At 36.1% G+C, this 16,328-nt stretch overlaps 1 protein-coding gene across 3 annotated transcripts in view; it reads left to right on the forward strand.

The window, feature by feature from the left end:
- USP9X (ubiquitin specific peptidase 9 X-linked) overlaps positions 1-16,328 on the forward strand; it is a 112,590-nt gene that overhangs the window by 59,526 nt on the left and 36,736 nt on the right. For all 3 annotated transcript variants that reach the window (XM_063305242.1, XM_063305243.1, XM_063305241.1), the window contains 8 exons: positions 1,310-1,435; positions 2,430-2,555; positions 5,117-5,283; positions 10,827-10,935; positions 13,684-13,830; positions 14,013-14,159; positions 14,904-15,126; positions 15,969-16,186. In XM_063305242.1, coding sequence (XP_063161312.1) covers positions 1,310-1,435; positions 2,430-2,555; positions 5,117-5,283; positions 10,827-10,935; positions 13,684-13,830; positions 14,013-14,159; positions 14,904-15,126; positions 15,969-16,186 — 1,263 coding nt within the window. The remainder of the gene's footprint in view (positions 1-1,309; positions 1,436-2,429; positions 2,556-5,116; positions 5,284-10,826; positions 10,936-13,683; positions 13,831-14,012; positions 14,160-14,903; positions 15,127-15,968; positions 16,187-16,328) is intronic.

Genomic DNA, 16,328 nt, shown 5'->3' on the forward strand with positions numbered 1-16,328 from the left:
TCCCATATTCAACCCTTTTTTATCAGCAAATCCAGAAATCAACAGTTCATTTTTATCCATTTTCGGCAAAAAGTCCATAAAAGGTTTCCAATCTTTTGCAAAAATACTTATTATTTTGTCCCTAATCAAACTAGTCAGTTTTGCCATTTCTGCAAATTCTGCCATCTTCATAGTCCGCTCCTTCCGGTAACCATATTTTAGTTTCTAGAACAAAATTTGTATATGTAAATCATCAGTTGTAAACTGTCAGATATTTATAATCTGATTTTACATTGTATATTTTCTCACACAGCAGTTTTTTTTTTAATCTATGCAAGTCCTGTTTTCATTTACTGCTCACTTGTGCATTTGAACCAAATAAATTTATCTCAGTCAGTCTTCTGGTAACTGTGGTCTTCGGTTCCTCTCCTCAGTCATTTTGTTGGCATTTGTTATTTTCTATATGCATGCTTCCTACTGTTACTTGGATTTGAAGTCCTCACTTGGATCCTTTGATCACAAAGAGTCCATTTCTCTAAAGTTAGCAAGCAATATTTTTCTCGAGCAATTTTGAATGGGTAGAAAATCACTAATTTATATTCTATCTTTCTGTCATGCAATAAAATTACAGTTTAACAAAAACAGCTTGTATAATTGAAAATACCATAAAGTAAACCCACTTCAGTAGACGAACTAGCTTGAATACAAAACAAGCTTTCAACTTAATGTCCAACAATAGCCATTTAATGCTTGCAGTTAGTAAGATGCCAGTTCCCACTTTTGCATCCAGTGTTTGGCTGTTTACTGGTACAGTTATTCCTCAAGGTAATGATGAATAGGAAGGTTTTTCTAAATATTATTATTTGGTTTATGCTACAAATTTTACATTTCTGTTTTACTCCAATATTTACACTATTTTGAAAGCTGCTTAGAGTCTTGTTTGGATTGAGCATCATAGAAATTGTAAATAGACGGAATTAGAATTTAGAATTTCTCTTCTGGAAGTCTACCACTTCAGTTTAGTTTTCAAGTCATGAAGAAAAAGAGTGATGATTGCAAAAACAATATTGAATATATTTATAATAATAGATAAATTATAAATTATGCATAAAACTTTGTAATTTGGGACGAAATCTCTTTTATGGAGAAGTTATCAGTACAGTTCTAATTCAATGAACTTCATTATCCATAAGGATAATTGTACATTCATATTAACATTTTTGGTTCTATTCACATAAATACAGTGGAAATAATTTTCTCAACATACTAACTTTTACTGTTGGACAGAATATGTTCTCTATTTAAAATTACTGAAAATAAATTGTTGCAGATCAACCAAGCGACTCATGATCAGGCAGTGGTGTTGCAAACTGCTCTACAGAACATTCCCAATCCAACTTCAGAATGCATGTTAAGAAATGTAGCAATACGCCTTGCCCAGCAAATATCTGATGAGGTTAGTATGGTTAGGTATTAAGCACTTCCAAACCTCTTTGGCTTAAATTTATAGCCTATTTCTGGACTATTTTTGGTTCTGAAATAAACATTGAAGGGCACATACATGAGACTGTGGTTGAAAGGAGGCTGTTCAAATCCCATTTGCAGCCACTGGATTCTCTCAAGGAGCTCTATAGTGTGCACAATCTATACTACTAAAACTCTTATGTCTGTTTGTAACCTTTAACTGGGCAAAACAGTGCATCATAGGCCAATAATTTTTGAACCAAGGTACCTCAAAAGACCTAACTTACAGAATGTGTCCAAAATCTGGGACCCATGACTCCTGTGGAATTGAAATTTGGCAAATTTTAGAAAAGATTTTATGACATAAAAATTACCCTAAAACATTTCATGACAAAATACAAAATGTCATAAAACATTTCCTGTGGTCAACTCCTGATGTTTGACTGTGCTATAGAGTTCAATATGAATGACATGGGCTATTTTCAAGGCAAATACTTCTCTGAATATCTCCCTGAATGTTCCAGTGAAGGCAGTACATTAGAAGCCCTGCCATTGTTGAAGACACTGAGGAATGTCTATTTTCAGTTAATTAGCGTCGCTGTGAATTAATTTACTGCAAATCTCGACTACACAGTGTGTTTTGCAGTAAGCCCATAGTATTGTCCTCCTGAGTTTGAATTGTACTAAGCATTTTGGAAACCTCAGAGGTTCTTTTACATTCAGGGCTGCTTGTGGGAAGATGCAGCTGCAGATAGGACTTTAAATTTCTAGCTTGTGTAATTATAAAGAAAGAGCAGATGATGAGAAAGAACTCTACTTGAATACTATGGGAGTGGCTGCAGTAGATAGTTTGAGCTAGGTGAATAAATTGTGTTCCTGTAAGTCTAGTGTAAGACTATGAACTGCTATGGCACGGATTCACTTTTAAATACATACTTACATTACAATATGTGAAATGGTAGATTAATGATTATATTTGTTTTCAGGCTTCGAAGTTTATTCCTGATATTTGTGTTATTAGAGCAGTGCAAAAAATAGTATGGGCTTCAGGATGTGGATCAGTACAACTGGTATTCAGCTCAAATGAAGATATTAGTAAAATTTATGAAAAGGTAAGAAAACTGAACCAGCATCTAACTGGTTTATAATAGGAAGGACCATACTAAGAAACTGTACTGTAAGTGGCTTATTTACAAATAGTAAACATTACTATGGTTTTTTAGATAAGTCTTGGTTTTGTAGCACTTCTAGTTTTATTAGCATACCATTAGACTTATATTATCTTTGTAGAAATAATGTTTTAAAAACGATTAAGAAAATACGTAATTTAAGTAATTTTGCAATTTGATACCTCTATATAATGGTACGGCTACTATTTTGGCCACAAAATTGTTTGATTCTTTATTTCTTTGTATTTATCTAAAGTAGATATAAAAAGTCTACACATACCTGTTAAAATGCCAGGTTTTTGAGATGTAAAAAAAACAGACCAAGATAAATCACTTCAGAATTTTTTCCATCTTTAATATAACATACAAGCTGTACAGTTCAATTGAAAAACAAACTGAAATCTTTTAGGGCGAAAAAATAAAAAATAAACAAGAATAACATGGTTGCATAAGTGTGCACATCCTTAAACTAATACTTCGTTGAAGCACCTTTTGATTTTGTGACAGCATTCAGTCTTTTGTGGTAGGAATCTATCAGCATGGCACATCTTGCCTTGGGAATCTTTGCCCACTCTTCCTTAAAGAAGCAGTCTATATCTGTCAGATTGTGAGGGCATCTCCTGTGCACAGCCCTCTTCAGGTCACCCCACAGATTTTCAACTGGATTCAGGTCTGGGCTCTGGCTGGGCCATTCCAAAACTTTGATCTTCTGGTGAAGCCATTCTTTTATTGATTTGGAGGCATAGATCAACCTTGGTCTCATTAGACCATAACACATTTTCCCACATGCTTTTGTCAGACTTGATGTAGGTTTTTGCAAAATGTAGCCAGGCTTGGATGTTCTTCTTTGAACTCTGGCCATAATTCCAAAAAGTATGTTTGGTGCAAAAACAACACTGTACATCACCAAAAATACACCATACCCACAGAGAAGCATGGTGGTGGCAGTATTATGCTTTTCTTCAGCTAGAACTGGGGCTTTAGTCAAGGCAAGGAATTCCAAACAGTTCAATTTTGGCACAAAATCTTCAGGCCTCTGATAAAATGCTGAAGATGAAGAGGAATTTCACCTTTCAACACAACAACGGTCCAAAGCATACCTCCAAATCAACAAAAGAATGGCTTCACCAGAAGAAGATCAAAGTTTTGGAATGGCCCAGCCAGAGCCCAGACCTGAATCCAGTTGAAAATCTGTGGGGTGACCTGAAGAGGGCTGTGCACAGGAGATGCCCTCACAATCTGACAGATATAGACTGCTTCTTCAAGGAAGAGTGGGCAAAGATTCCCAAGGCAAGATGTGCCATGCTGATAGACTCCTACCACAAAAGACTGAATGCTGTCATAAAATCAAAAGGTGCTTCAACGAAGTATTGGTTTAAGGGTGTGCACACTTATGCAACCACGTTATTCTTGTTTGTTTATTTTTATTTTTTCACCCTAAAATTTTTCAGTTTGTTTTTCAATTGAATTGTACAGCTTGTACGTTATATTAAAGGTGGAAAAAATTCTGAAATAAATTACCGTGGTCTGATTTTTTTACATCTCAAAAACCTGGCATTCTAATGGGTGTGTAGACTTTTTATATTCACTGTAAATCTGTTGGTAGATGTGCATAAAATCTGTATTTACATGGGTATCTCACATGATATTCATGTATGTCAGTGGGATTTGTTTAGGTCTGTGAAGTATTTGCAAGAAATATTTTACCTTTCTATTTTACCTTGCTTTCTCTGTAAATTTTTATATGTAGAATAATTTTAATTAAAAACAAATATTTAACTATTGTATGTATCATCTGTGTCCTATGCTATATCTGAAAATAAATGAATATAATCTCCCCCGATAGATGCCTTAAGTAATATTTGTTATTTTCAGTAAAACTAAAAATAATAATTTGATCATATAATTGTGTAACTCTGCAGAAAAGAAATATGGGTTGGCTGGTGCTTGTGGTGGATCTAGCTAAATTCTTGCCTGAATCTGTGTACTAGTTTAAGAATGGGGCAGTCATTATTGTTAATTCTTCCTCATCCAAATGTGAAATATTGTGAAAGAAGATGTCCCTTTGAGAAACTGATTTATCCAATAAACACAAACCCCAGTTTATTAATTAAAACCTCGAAATTCTCTTAAAATGTTTAGCTCTTGACAAAGAGCTAAAATTAGATTCAGACAATCACAAGCAGACAATTATGAGCAAGTATTATATTTACTTCCTTGCCATGTGCAGTTTTCATCACCACCAATCCCTTGTGTGTAATTTGAATTCCTGTGAAATCTATTTAAATTCAGTGTAGTTAGATTATTGTCCCACAGTACACTTTATCAACTCTTCAAATCCTTAATTTCAGTTTTTGGTTTTATTCTATCATTAGTGTTTGTGACTTTGAGCATGTAGTAAATAGTATGTGTATTTTCCTTCAGTTTGAAGGGAACAGTTAAGAAAATAATTGATCCCACTTTCACATATACGTTATGCTGCTTATTTCTGATTTATTTTATAGACAAATGCAGGCAATGAACCAGATGCAGAAGATGAACAAGTTTGCTGTGAAGCACTTGAAGCGATGACACTTTGTTTTGCTTTAATTCCAACAGCATTGGATGCACTAAGTAAAGAAAAAGCATGGCAGACATTTATCATTGATTTGTTGTTGCACTGTCACAGCAAGTAAGCGATTTTAATTTTTCACCTGTTTTACCAACTACTCCCCAGCCAGTGGTATCCATGAGGGCAGGCAGAATGACAAGAAACATACAGTGCCAACTCAATTCCTGCCCCTTTAGTATACATGTTGTGACATTGCACACACATACAAAAGAGTGCTGTGGCATGATGCTAATGAAAGCAGCAAGCTCCTTGGGACAGCCATGTCTCCAAAAGCAATTGCAGGTGATCATAGAAGCTCAGTATATATAGTACACTGTGTGCACAATTATTAGGCAAGTGAGTATTTTGACCAAATCATCATTTTTATGCATATTTTCCACCTCCAAGCTATATAAACCTGAATGCTTATTGGACATAAGCATATCAGGTGATGTGTGTTTGTGTAATGAGGGAGGCTGTGGCCTAAGGAGATCAACACCCTATATCAAAGTGTGCATAATTATTAGGCAGCTGCTTTTCCTCAGGCAAGATGGGCCAAAAAAGAGATTTAACTGACTCTGAAAAGTCAAAAATTATAAAAAGTCAGAGGGATGCAGCACTCCTGAAATTGCTAAGATATTGGGGCGTGACCACAGAACCATCAAACATTTTGTTGCAAATAGTCAACAGGGTCATGTTGAGAAAAAAAGACACAAATTAACTGCCAAAGATTTGAGAAGAATCAAACATGAAGCTACCAGGAACCCATTATCCTCCAGTGCTATCATATTCCAGAACCGCAACCTACCCGGAGTGCCCAGAAGTACAAGGTGTTCAGTGCTCAGAGACGTGGCCAAGGTAAGGAAGGCTGAAACTCGACCACCACTGAACAAGACACACAAGTTGAAACGGCAAGACTGGGCCAAGAAATATCTGAAGACAGATTTCTCAAAGGTTTTATGGACTGATGAGATGAGAGTGACTCTTGACAGACCAGATGGATGGGCCCATGGCTGGATCAGTAACGGGCACAGAGCTCCACTTCAACTCAGACGCCCGCAAGGTGGAGGTGGGGTACTGGTATGGGCTGGTATGATTAAAGATGAGCTAGTTGGACCTTTTCAGGTTGAAGATGGACTCAAAATCAACTCCCAAACATACTGCCAGTTTTTAGAAGACACTTTCTTCAAGCAGTGGTACAGGAAAAAGTCTGCATCTTTCAAGAAGACCATGATGTTTATGCAGGACAATGCTCCATCGCATGCATCGAAGTACTCCACTGCGTGGCTAGCCAGGAAATGCCTCAAAGATGAAAGAATAATGACATGGCCCCTCACCTGACCTAAACCCTATTGAGAACTTGTGGGCCCTTCTCAAACAGGAGATTTATGGTGAAGGAAAACAGTGCACCCCTCTGAACAGTGTCTGGGAGGCTGTGGCTGCCGCTGCACAAAAAGTTGATCGTCAACAGATCAAGAAACTGACAGACTCCATGAATGGAAGGCTTATGACTGTTATTGCAAAGAAGGGTGGGTATATTGGTCACTGATTTTTCGTTTGAAATATCAGAAATGTTTATTTGTAAATTTTGAGTTGTTTATTATTCTCACTTTAACAGATGAAAATAAACTAGTGAGATGGGGGAATTTTTGTTTTTCATTTAGTTGCATAATAATTCTGCACACTAATGGTCGCCCAATAATTGTGCACACATAGATATGCTCCGAAGAAAGCCAAAACCTCTCTTTTACTTTCTTAAATATTCAGGTTTGAGGTTTATTAACATTTTGGATTGACCAAGAGCACTGTAGTTGTTCAATAATGAACTTCATCCTCAAAAATATAACTTGCCTAATAATTGTGCACGCAGTGTAAATGACATATAGCTATTGGGCTGTAATTTGCATTTGTGTACTTGTTAGAGCAGCCTGCAAGAATGATACAGTGAAATGCTGTTTCAGTAAATAGCAAACAAATAGATCAAAAGTAGACAGAAAATTATAGCACACTAAATATACATAATCTCAAAAGCCTGAGGAAATTAGTCTCAAACAGTAGAACAATTGATAATATCTCCTTCTTGCCTGAACTAAGATTATTACTCTTCATGTACTTAATTTTCAGTTGTGAACAGTAATGTAGCCCTTTATACAGGTTCATCTTGATTTGATTTTGAAGAGGAAGGGAACAGGGTGTTACTTCTGTGCTGATTGCACTTAATTCCAGATTGTAAGGTGGTCACTGTGCGGTTCCATTAAGACATCATAGAAAACAAACCTGAATATTGTGAAACACCATAGTATAGTTGTCCTCTAAGAACATTGTTTTCTCTCCATTAAGAGAGAAGCAAAATAACTGCAATTTCTTGCCTTCATTTTCTATCCTAACTAATCTGGATAGGCAGAATATTAAACACCACCAGAAGTCTTGGGAAAATCAACACAGCTGCACTGGCTTTTGAATATAGGGATGTGAAATGGATCTTTTAAAAAAAAAATTAAGTTTGAAGAGAGAGATAAAGGCTATGAAAACAACAACAAAAAAAGAAAAACTAAAAGTGTGAAAACACAAAATAAAAAATTTTTACATTATAGAAAGATGTGACTTCTGACTTAACAGCAAGGATATACAAAAATTTTCCATAATCTCTTACTCTATATTAAACCAAAATTACATTATTTCTATAAATCATTCCCCTTTAGCACATTATAAAAATAACTTAAGTACAGTTACTCCCTCCCCTTATTTTAATATAAAGGAAAAAAATTCACATAAACCACCTAAACAACTCCCCCCCCAAATAACACTTATTTAATTATTCCATTCCTACTACTATTCTATACATTTTTGTTTACTATAATAAAAATCAAACTAAAAAGCACATAAATTGTCTGCTGTTATACTAAATAATACAACAGTTTTAATAATCCAACAGTTTTAATAATCTTAATAAACCCAAAAAAGAAAAGCAATTTGAAACAATGACCTTAAATCAATTCTTAAAACCATCCAAATAAATATTTTTATACCCTAATAATCTTAATCCATATCCTTAAAAACAAATAACATCAGTCAAACCCTAAAAGCAATCCAGATAAACATTCTTTAACCCTTATCTCACTTCAAAATAAACCAGAGCATTTACATATCCCCACAATGTGCACAGAGCTTTTCTCTTGAAAAAATCAAACAGCCCAACTGCCCTCCTCAAAAATACCAACTTCTCTTCAGAAAACCTCCCATACCTCTTTTTCATGACATTTCACCAAAAAGTCAATTTTGCTTATTGCTTGCAGATCCCTCTCTCCATTTAATTTCTCCGACTCCACTATCCAACCTTCATCCAGCATCTCAACAGAAATCTCAATCTCATTCTTAGAAGAAACATTTCTATCATTGTTAAATTCCTCAGTTTCATCCACTACATCCCCAACCAGATGACACATTTTAAAACTCATATTTTCCACAATGTCCTGAATGTCTTATAGAAAAACTTGATAGGAATCAGAAAAGATCTGTTTAAAATCTTGATGGAAGTCAGAAAAAATCTGTTTAAAATCCTCCATGTCTCACACAGTAGATTATAGCGTCTCCTAGGAGCTTAATCAGCAAATATCAAAGATATAAAAAAGTTCCGAAGTATGTTTACACAAAATGAAAGTGAGATAAACAGACAGTTCCCAAGGGAAAGTAGAAACCAAAAGAAGGTTTCAATCAGCTGATTCAACGTGTAGGAATATGCTAATATCTTCAGATTTAATACCAAAATAATAACAGGAAGACAATTGTTTACTCTCAATCCTCCTTTATATTTGGAAGGAAAATGAATTCCAGAACTTAAAAAAAGAATTTTTTAATGAAGTAATCCCAAAAATAACAATAAGCACCAAGAGAGCCAGCTTCTCCTTGCTCTAGAAAGCCTCTCTTGGGTACGCATACTTAATGCCGTGTTGTCAGTTCCACCCACAGAACCCTCTGGCACAGCTGCTCAGTCCGCCATGTCCCCACAGGAAGTCTGGTGAAATGGATCATTATTTTATTGACTTTATTTTTATCCTGCCTTTATTATTTTTATAAATAACTCAAGGTGGCAAACATACCTCATACTCCTTCCTCCTCCTATTTTCCCCACAACAGCAACACTGTGAGATGAGTTGGGCTGAGAGTGATGTTACACACACAAGCAAGCTGCTCCCAAGGTTCGGCTTATGGTCAATCACTCACACACAGCTTGTTGAGGCACCAGATCTTGTCAGCCCCCCTTGCTTTCTACCTGGTTTTCCAGATAGGTGCACCTTAAGCAGACAAGACACACCGCCCTGATCAACAACTGGGAAAGAATTAGGGACGCACACAAATTAACTTCCCTCCAAACACTGAGGCACAACAGGTTCTTTGAAATACATGGAGACCCAGTGAATTTAAAGTAACAGCAAAACTTTACTGGTTACAAGGTACAAGGTTTCTCACAAGCACACACACGTGCTCATCCACACTTACATCCATCTCAACTAGGCTGCCAGGCACTAGCTAGAGGGATGGAAGCCACCAAGTCTGGATCCAAAAACGACTCGAGGGTGGGCTTTGAGACCCCTTTTATCCCCTAAAGTCCTTGCTTTGTTGATGGGATTGGGGTGGGGGTTTCCATTTGTTCAGGCTCTTTGATCTCCTTTGATGGGATCTATTTGCTCAGGCCCTTTGATGTCTTTGTCTGGTCCAGGTGACATTCTTTTTCCTCTGCCTCCTTCCTGTCTACCTCCCTGCAGGGATCTTTAGGCAAGAATCCTTTCTGCTTTAAGCATGTGCATCATCTTTTTGTTATGCAGCTTTCAGCCTAGTCTCATTGACTGGCCCAGAGTCACCCAGCTGGCTTTCATGCCTAAGACATTAGAACTCACAGTCTCCTGGTTTCTAGCCCAGCACTCATTCATGAGTGTTGCTAGCTGTTGCTGTCACTCCTTGATTGTTAGGGTTATGTATTGGATATATTGTAAACTACTGTAGTCAGAAGTTGGGACTTTCCTATGACTTTCAGGCTTAGGATTGCTAAATTGAAGAAATAAATTGATCTCCAAGTTTGAAAACAATGCTAATGTAAAATACACATTTGATTTATCTTACATTTTTATTATTATATATTATTTTTCATTCTGCCTTTCTATAAATAAGTGAAGATTATTTTCATTTCTAAAAGAGAGCCTCCCATAATTTATGGGAAACCCTTTTCACATGTGCATGACAAATGTGAGGCAAGTGGCATACAAGTTTAATAAATTATAATTATAATTATTACTATTATTATTTATATGGGGCTCTGAGAGCAGTATGGATAGAGTGGCATAACAGTTGGGATAGACTTGTGTTGAATGTTTCCATCGGTAGAAGCAGTTTTCATTTGCCAAAAGGGAGAGGCTGATTGCAGCCTCCCACGCTCTCATAATCTGCTCCAGAGGTTCCCCTGATGATCTAGATCAGTTTTGCTGAGTATATAATGGTTTGCATCAAGGACAAAAAAAGGGTGCTTCCTAGATTAACACTGGATTCTACCCTTTATGTAACTTTAAGATTAGTTTTATTTAAAATACCTGTATTAATCTCTTTCTTTTCCTGGTTGAAATTTTCAGAACTGTTCGGCAAATGGCACAGGAGCAGTTCTTCTTAATGGCTACCCGATGCTGTATGGGACAAAGACCTCTTCTTTTTTTCATAACTTTGTTATTTACTGTGTTAGGGGTAAGACGTTTTAAATTTTCACGTTTGGGTATATATTCCAATATCTATAAAAATACTTAATGCATAATTTTAGTTACCATACTTAAAGATGTTCTTTTCAATGTCTTCATTAACAAATTGGTATATGAAAAGCCAGAATCCAAAAATAGGAGATTTACTGGCATTCTATCTTGTAAATTGCTTTATCTTCTGAAAGATGTACACAGTATGATAAATCCCTAAATGGACAGTTCTTCCATGCAAGTTGTATTATCTCTAATACGTTAGATATATATTGTCATTTGCGGTGATGCTGATAGTGTTACATAAGACAATCCTTCAGTCATTTTTTTCTTTAATATTAAACTTTTGTTTGAGTATGAATCAAGTTTTTCAGTATGTTAGGAGTTTGTTTCACTAGCTTCAGTATGTTAATCTAAACAAATGTTTGTTGAAATCTGCTTTCAATCTTTTAATCCATCTATTGTTTAAAGATGAAATATTAGTATAAAATAGGCAGAATGCAAAATGTGACAGCTGAAAATGAAATCCTAAAATTAATTATTGTTTCTGAGCCTTTTTGGCTACTTTTTAATATATATTTGTATTAAAAAAGGGGGTTGTGATTTTGAGAACTGATTCACATAAATTGTAGAAATAGCAATTCTAAAATGAACAGTTTGCCAAGTAATTACAGACTTTACCATCATCTTTTGCTCCTATGTATTTAATTCTGTTTTCCTAACACTGAGCAAGCTTTGTCTAGAGCAGCGGTTCCCAACCTTTTTGGCACCAGGGACAGGTTTCATGGAAGACAATTTTTCCATGGACAGGGGTGGGGAATGGTTTCGGGATGATTCAAGGGCTTCCTCTTTTTCCCGACCTTTTATTCCTTTTTCTTCGCGCCATTTGGAGATAGCAGCCAATGGGCTTGCTTTCTCTGACAGGAGGTAGAGCTCAAGCGGTAATGCGAGCGATGGGGAGTGGCTGTAAACAGGCTGTAAATTCGCTCGGTCACCCACCGCTCACCTCCTGCTGTGTGGCCCAGTTCCTAACAGGCCACAGACTGGTACTGGTCCATGGCTCTGGGGGTTGGGGACCCCTGGTCTAGAGCATACAGAAGAACAGAGAACTTGGTGCACTCCAGAATCATAAGATATAAGGGTTGGGGAGACCTTGGAGCTACAGTACTCCAACTCCCTGTCCAGTGCAGGAATTTACTACAGCATCCCCATCAGTTGACCATTCTACCTCCTGAGTTAGTCCACCACCTCCTGAGTTAGTTTATTCCATTGCTGAACAGCTCTTACCATTAGGACATTTTCCCTCATATCCAACTAAAATCTTCATGTAATTAAAATCCATTGCTTCTTGCCCTGTTCCCTGGAACAACTCTGAACAATTCTGCGCTTAGACGTGATTGTTGACTTCAAGTAACAAAAGGAGTATCACGGCTCCCCACAGCCTTCTTTTCTCCAGGCTAAAGGTACCCAAGCACCTCAAACTGTTCCTCATACAGGTAGTCCTCATTTAGCAACTACAATTGAGACTGGCAACTTGGTCATTAAGTGAAGTAGCCACTAAGTGAAACCGCAACTGCGCTTATGATCTTACTTCAGTTTTCCTTTGCTTTACAGACCTGTGAAGGTCATAAATACGAGGATTACTTGTAAAGTTACTTTTTCATCACCATCGTAACTGCAAAAGGTTGCTAAACAAGACAGTTGCTAAACAAGGACAACCTGTACATTTTTCCTTCCAGGCCTCTTTTCATCTTGGTTGCTCTTCTCTGGACATGCTTTAGTTGATCAATGGCCTTCCTAAAATGTGGTATGTGGCCTAATATTGTAGAGGCCATCTGACCCAAGCAGAATAGAGGGGAACAGTGACTTAGAAATATGGTTTAGTAACAGTGGTACTTTTATCAGTGGTTACTTTACCAGTAACTACTGGTAAAGAAAGTCATTGAATGCATATGGCCTGTTTTGCAAATAACAATTTTACTGAACTCTGGTTGATTGCAGTCATATGGAGCCACTCCCATTATTAAAAGTCATGCAGCAAATCAAAATATTTGTAAGAGCATGAAATGTGCTTTGAATTGGAACCTTTAGGTCACATCTAGAAATTATACAACTGAAACTTGCTCATGCATCAAGATATTCCTGCATCTTGTGCCAAGGAATATTTCCTAGGGGTTAGGACACATTTGGGAATTATCTAGAATATGATGGAAAGTATGTGGTGGTGGTAGAGGAAAATTCCAAAAATCTAACATAGTGCAAGCTGCTTAACAGTACTTTAGAATGCAGATGTTTGTTCAGTTATTCATCTCTTTAAATCTTTCTTACGTTATATGAAAGCTTTTTAAACTTAATATCTGCATTTGGATATAAGTTTGATCTGGCTGCTCATGTACAAAGAGTATGCTAATGCATGCTGCTTTATCACTGCTGCTTGGTTTCTCTTGCTGGCAGGAGCCACCCAGTGTTTCTCTAGCCTTACAAATGAACTAGGAACTCTGGCTTGTTAATTTAATAAGCTAAATATAAATCAAGTGCAAGCATTGCCATGATTCTTGCTTATTAGGAGAGGAATAAAATTCCTATTAAGAACATGCTTCCGAAGTAACCATAAATGCTTATGCTGATTCATGGGATTCTTGCTTACCATGATGTCTGAACTGAACATAGCCTTTAAGAAGTATTCTATGTTGTGACTATTAATGAGAACATCTTCTCAACTATGTTGATAATATTTTTCTTTCAGAGTACTGCACGAGAACGTGCTAAACATTCAGGAGATTACTTTACTCTGTTACGACATCTTCTAAATTATGCTTATAATAGTAATATTAATGTGCCCAATGCTGAAGTTCTGCTTAATAATGAAATTGACTGGCTTAAAAGGATTAGGGTAAGTTTTTGTTCCTGTTACTTTGTTTTAAATTTAAGTGTTAATTACCTTGGATCCAATTATGTAAGAACAAAATATTGGGACAATAATTATAGGAAGTTAGTTGATACATGCTTCCACTAAAAATGTGATTTGAAAAATAGTACAAAGAATTCATGTGTCTGAGTGTTCTCCTTCCTTAGGATGAAGTGAAAAGGACAGGAGAAACAGGCGTAGAGGAGACTATTCTAGAAGGTCATCTTGGAGTTACCAAAGAATTATTGGCATTCCAAACTCCTGAAAAAAAATACCACATTGGTTGTGAAAAAGGTGGTGCTAATCTCATCAAAGTAAGTTATTGCTGTACAAAAAAGTTCTAAAACTATAAAGGTGGAAGCAAGGTGAAAAATTTGCAGATTATAATTAATAATTAATGTCAATATACTTACAAAAACATAAAACAACTTAAATTGATGAATTTTTGACAGAATCCTCAAAATATGTAGAAGATACGTATTTAGACCATTGCAAAATTTCTGTTGAGAGAACGAAGTGAAAATGTTTAACCCTTTCTCAATTTTTATGAAGTTTTAAATAATGCAAGCCATTGGGTAAAGAGTCCTGTTTGTAATTCAGGTAAATGTAACATGATGCAACATACATTTAAAAAAAAATCATTTTATCTTGAGCATGCTAGAATCCTAACTGAAATACGGATGGGACAAGAAATCTGTATCAAATTAAGGGCAAGCGAGTCCTTGCCCTGTGACGATTAGGACAAATCTCCCTGTCTGGAAATCCTATATTCAAGTAACTATTATTATTATCTGGCCTGTCAGCTGTAGGTAAATAGACTTGATAAAGTTTATTGACACCCAACATTTTTGATATAATTTTTAAAAATAATCTACAGTCCTCTGAATTATTCATTATGGTTACATATTGGAGGTGTGGAACCGAGGTTTTCTTGCTTTCTTGCAGTTGAGTCATCCTCTCTTCTAAAGATCTAAGACATTGTGAAATGTTAGGTGATGTTTCTTCTGATCTGGATAGTTCCTAAAATAATAACATATATTTTATTTTCTATTTTTCAGGAATTAATAGATGATTTCATCTTTCCGGCATCAAATGTTTACTTGCAATACATGAGAAATGGAGAATTACCCGCTGAGCAGGCAATACCAGTCTGTAGTTCCCCAGCTACAATTAATGCTGGATTCGAGCTGTTAGTAGCCTTAGCAGTGGGCTGTGTCCGAAACCTCAAACAAATAGTAGATACTTTGACTGAGATGTATTATATAGGCACTGCAATAACTAGTACGTATTCTTTCACATTTTTTAATTTTTCTATGAATTTTAATGTGGGCAAGTGTATATATTTTGATGTAATTTCATAGTTTATTTGTGGAAAAATGCTGGGTTGGTGGAATATTAAGCCCCTTTATCTGCACCGTAGCCTTTGAACATCTTAAAATTTATACAGAAGATTGCTGGTGTGGTATGAGGGGGGGAAAATTCTGCTTCTAGCTTAAATCAAGAATTAACCCTTTGCTTTGAGATGACTGCTAGGTAGTATAATCATAATTCCTAAGAGGAGAGCATAAAGATTAAATCTGGTTAGAAGTGTACCGGTACTGTATTCTTAGGGGCTTCAGTTCTAATTTGTTATTTTATATCAGAGCTGCTTCAAAGACTCTCAGTGACTGGTTGAAGTGACTTTTGAGTAATCGCTGTTGGAAAGAGAAACATCAAAGCATTATTAGCTTCCCTTCTAGGCCTTGAGGAACCTAGAACCATTAACTGTTGGGTCCTGTCCCAAGTCTTTATTCAATTTTGGCAAATTAATACATTGTTTTACAAATCTAGCAAATGTGCAAGTCATCTTCAAATAACTCCCATTGATAAATTATTTAAAGGCGATGTTAGCAGTTGTGCATCTTTTGATTGTAGATTTTATTTTGTCTATATGCATTTAGGAAATAAGATGTTGAGGGATGTAATTCCTAAACTACACATTTTCATGTAAAATCCATTTATTACTGGAATTGAGTTTGAAATAAACTTATTCTAGGAATGCAGTTTTAAGCAGTAACAATTAGCCTACTAGTATATTTTGAGTCATAAACTATTAATGGTCTAATATATTTAATTTATCCTAGCTTGTGAAGCCCTAACAGAATGGGAATATCTGCCACCTGTTGGACCACGACCACCAAAGGGATTTGTAGGGCTTAAGAATGCTGGAGCCACTTGTTACATGAATTCTGTCATTCAGCAACTATATATGATTCCCGCCATCAGGAATGGAATTCTTGCAATTGATGGAACAGGCAGTGATGTAGATGATGACATGTCTGGAGATGAAAAACAAGATGAGGTAATACGGCATTTTGCTTAGTATATGATAATACATCCAATTGTGCTTTCTTTGCCCTGTACAGTCAGGACCAGAAATATTGGAACAAGGATAACTGTTTTGGCTTTGGCCTCTGTACACCACCACATTGAAGTTGAAAGGA

Source organism: Candoia aspera, chromosome 5 (assembly GCF_035149785.1).
Source record: "Candoia aspera isolate rCanAsp1 chromosome 5, rCanAsp1.hap2, whole genome shotgun sequence".
Taxonomy (NCBI): Eukaryota; Metazoa; Chordata; class Lepidosauria; order Squamata; family Boidae; genus Candoia; species Candoia aspera.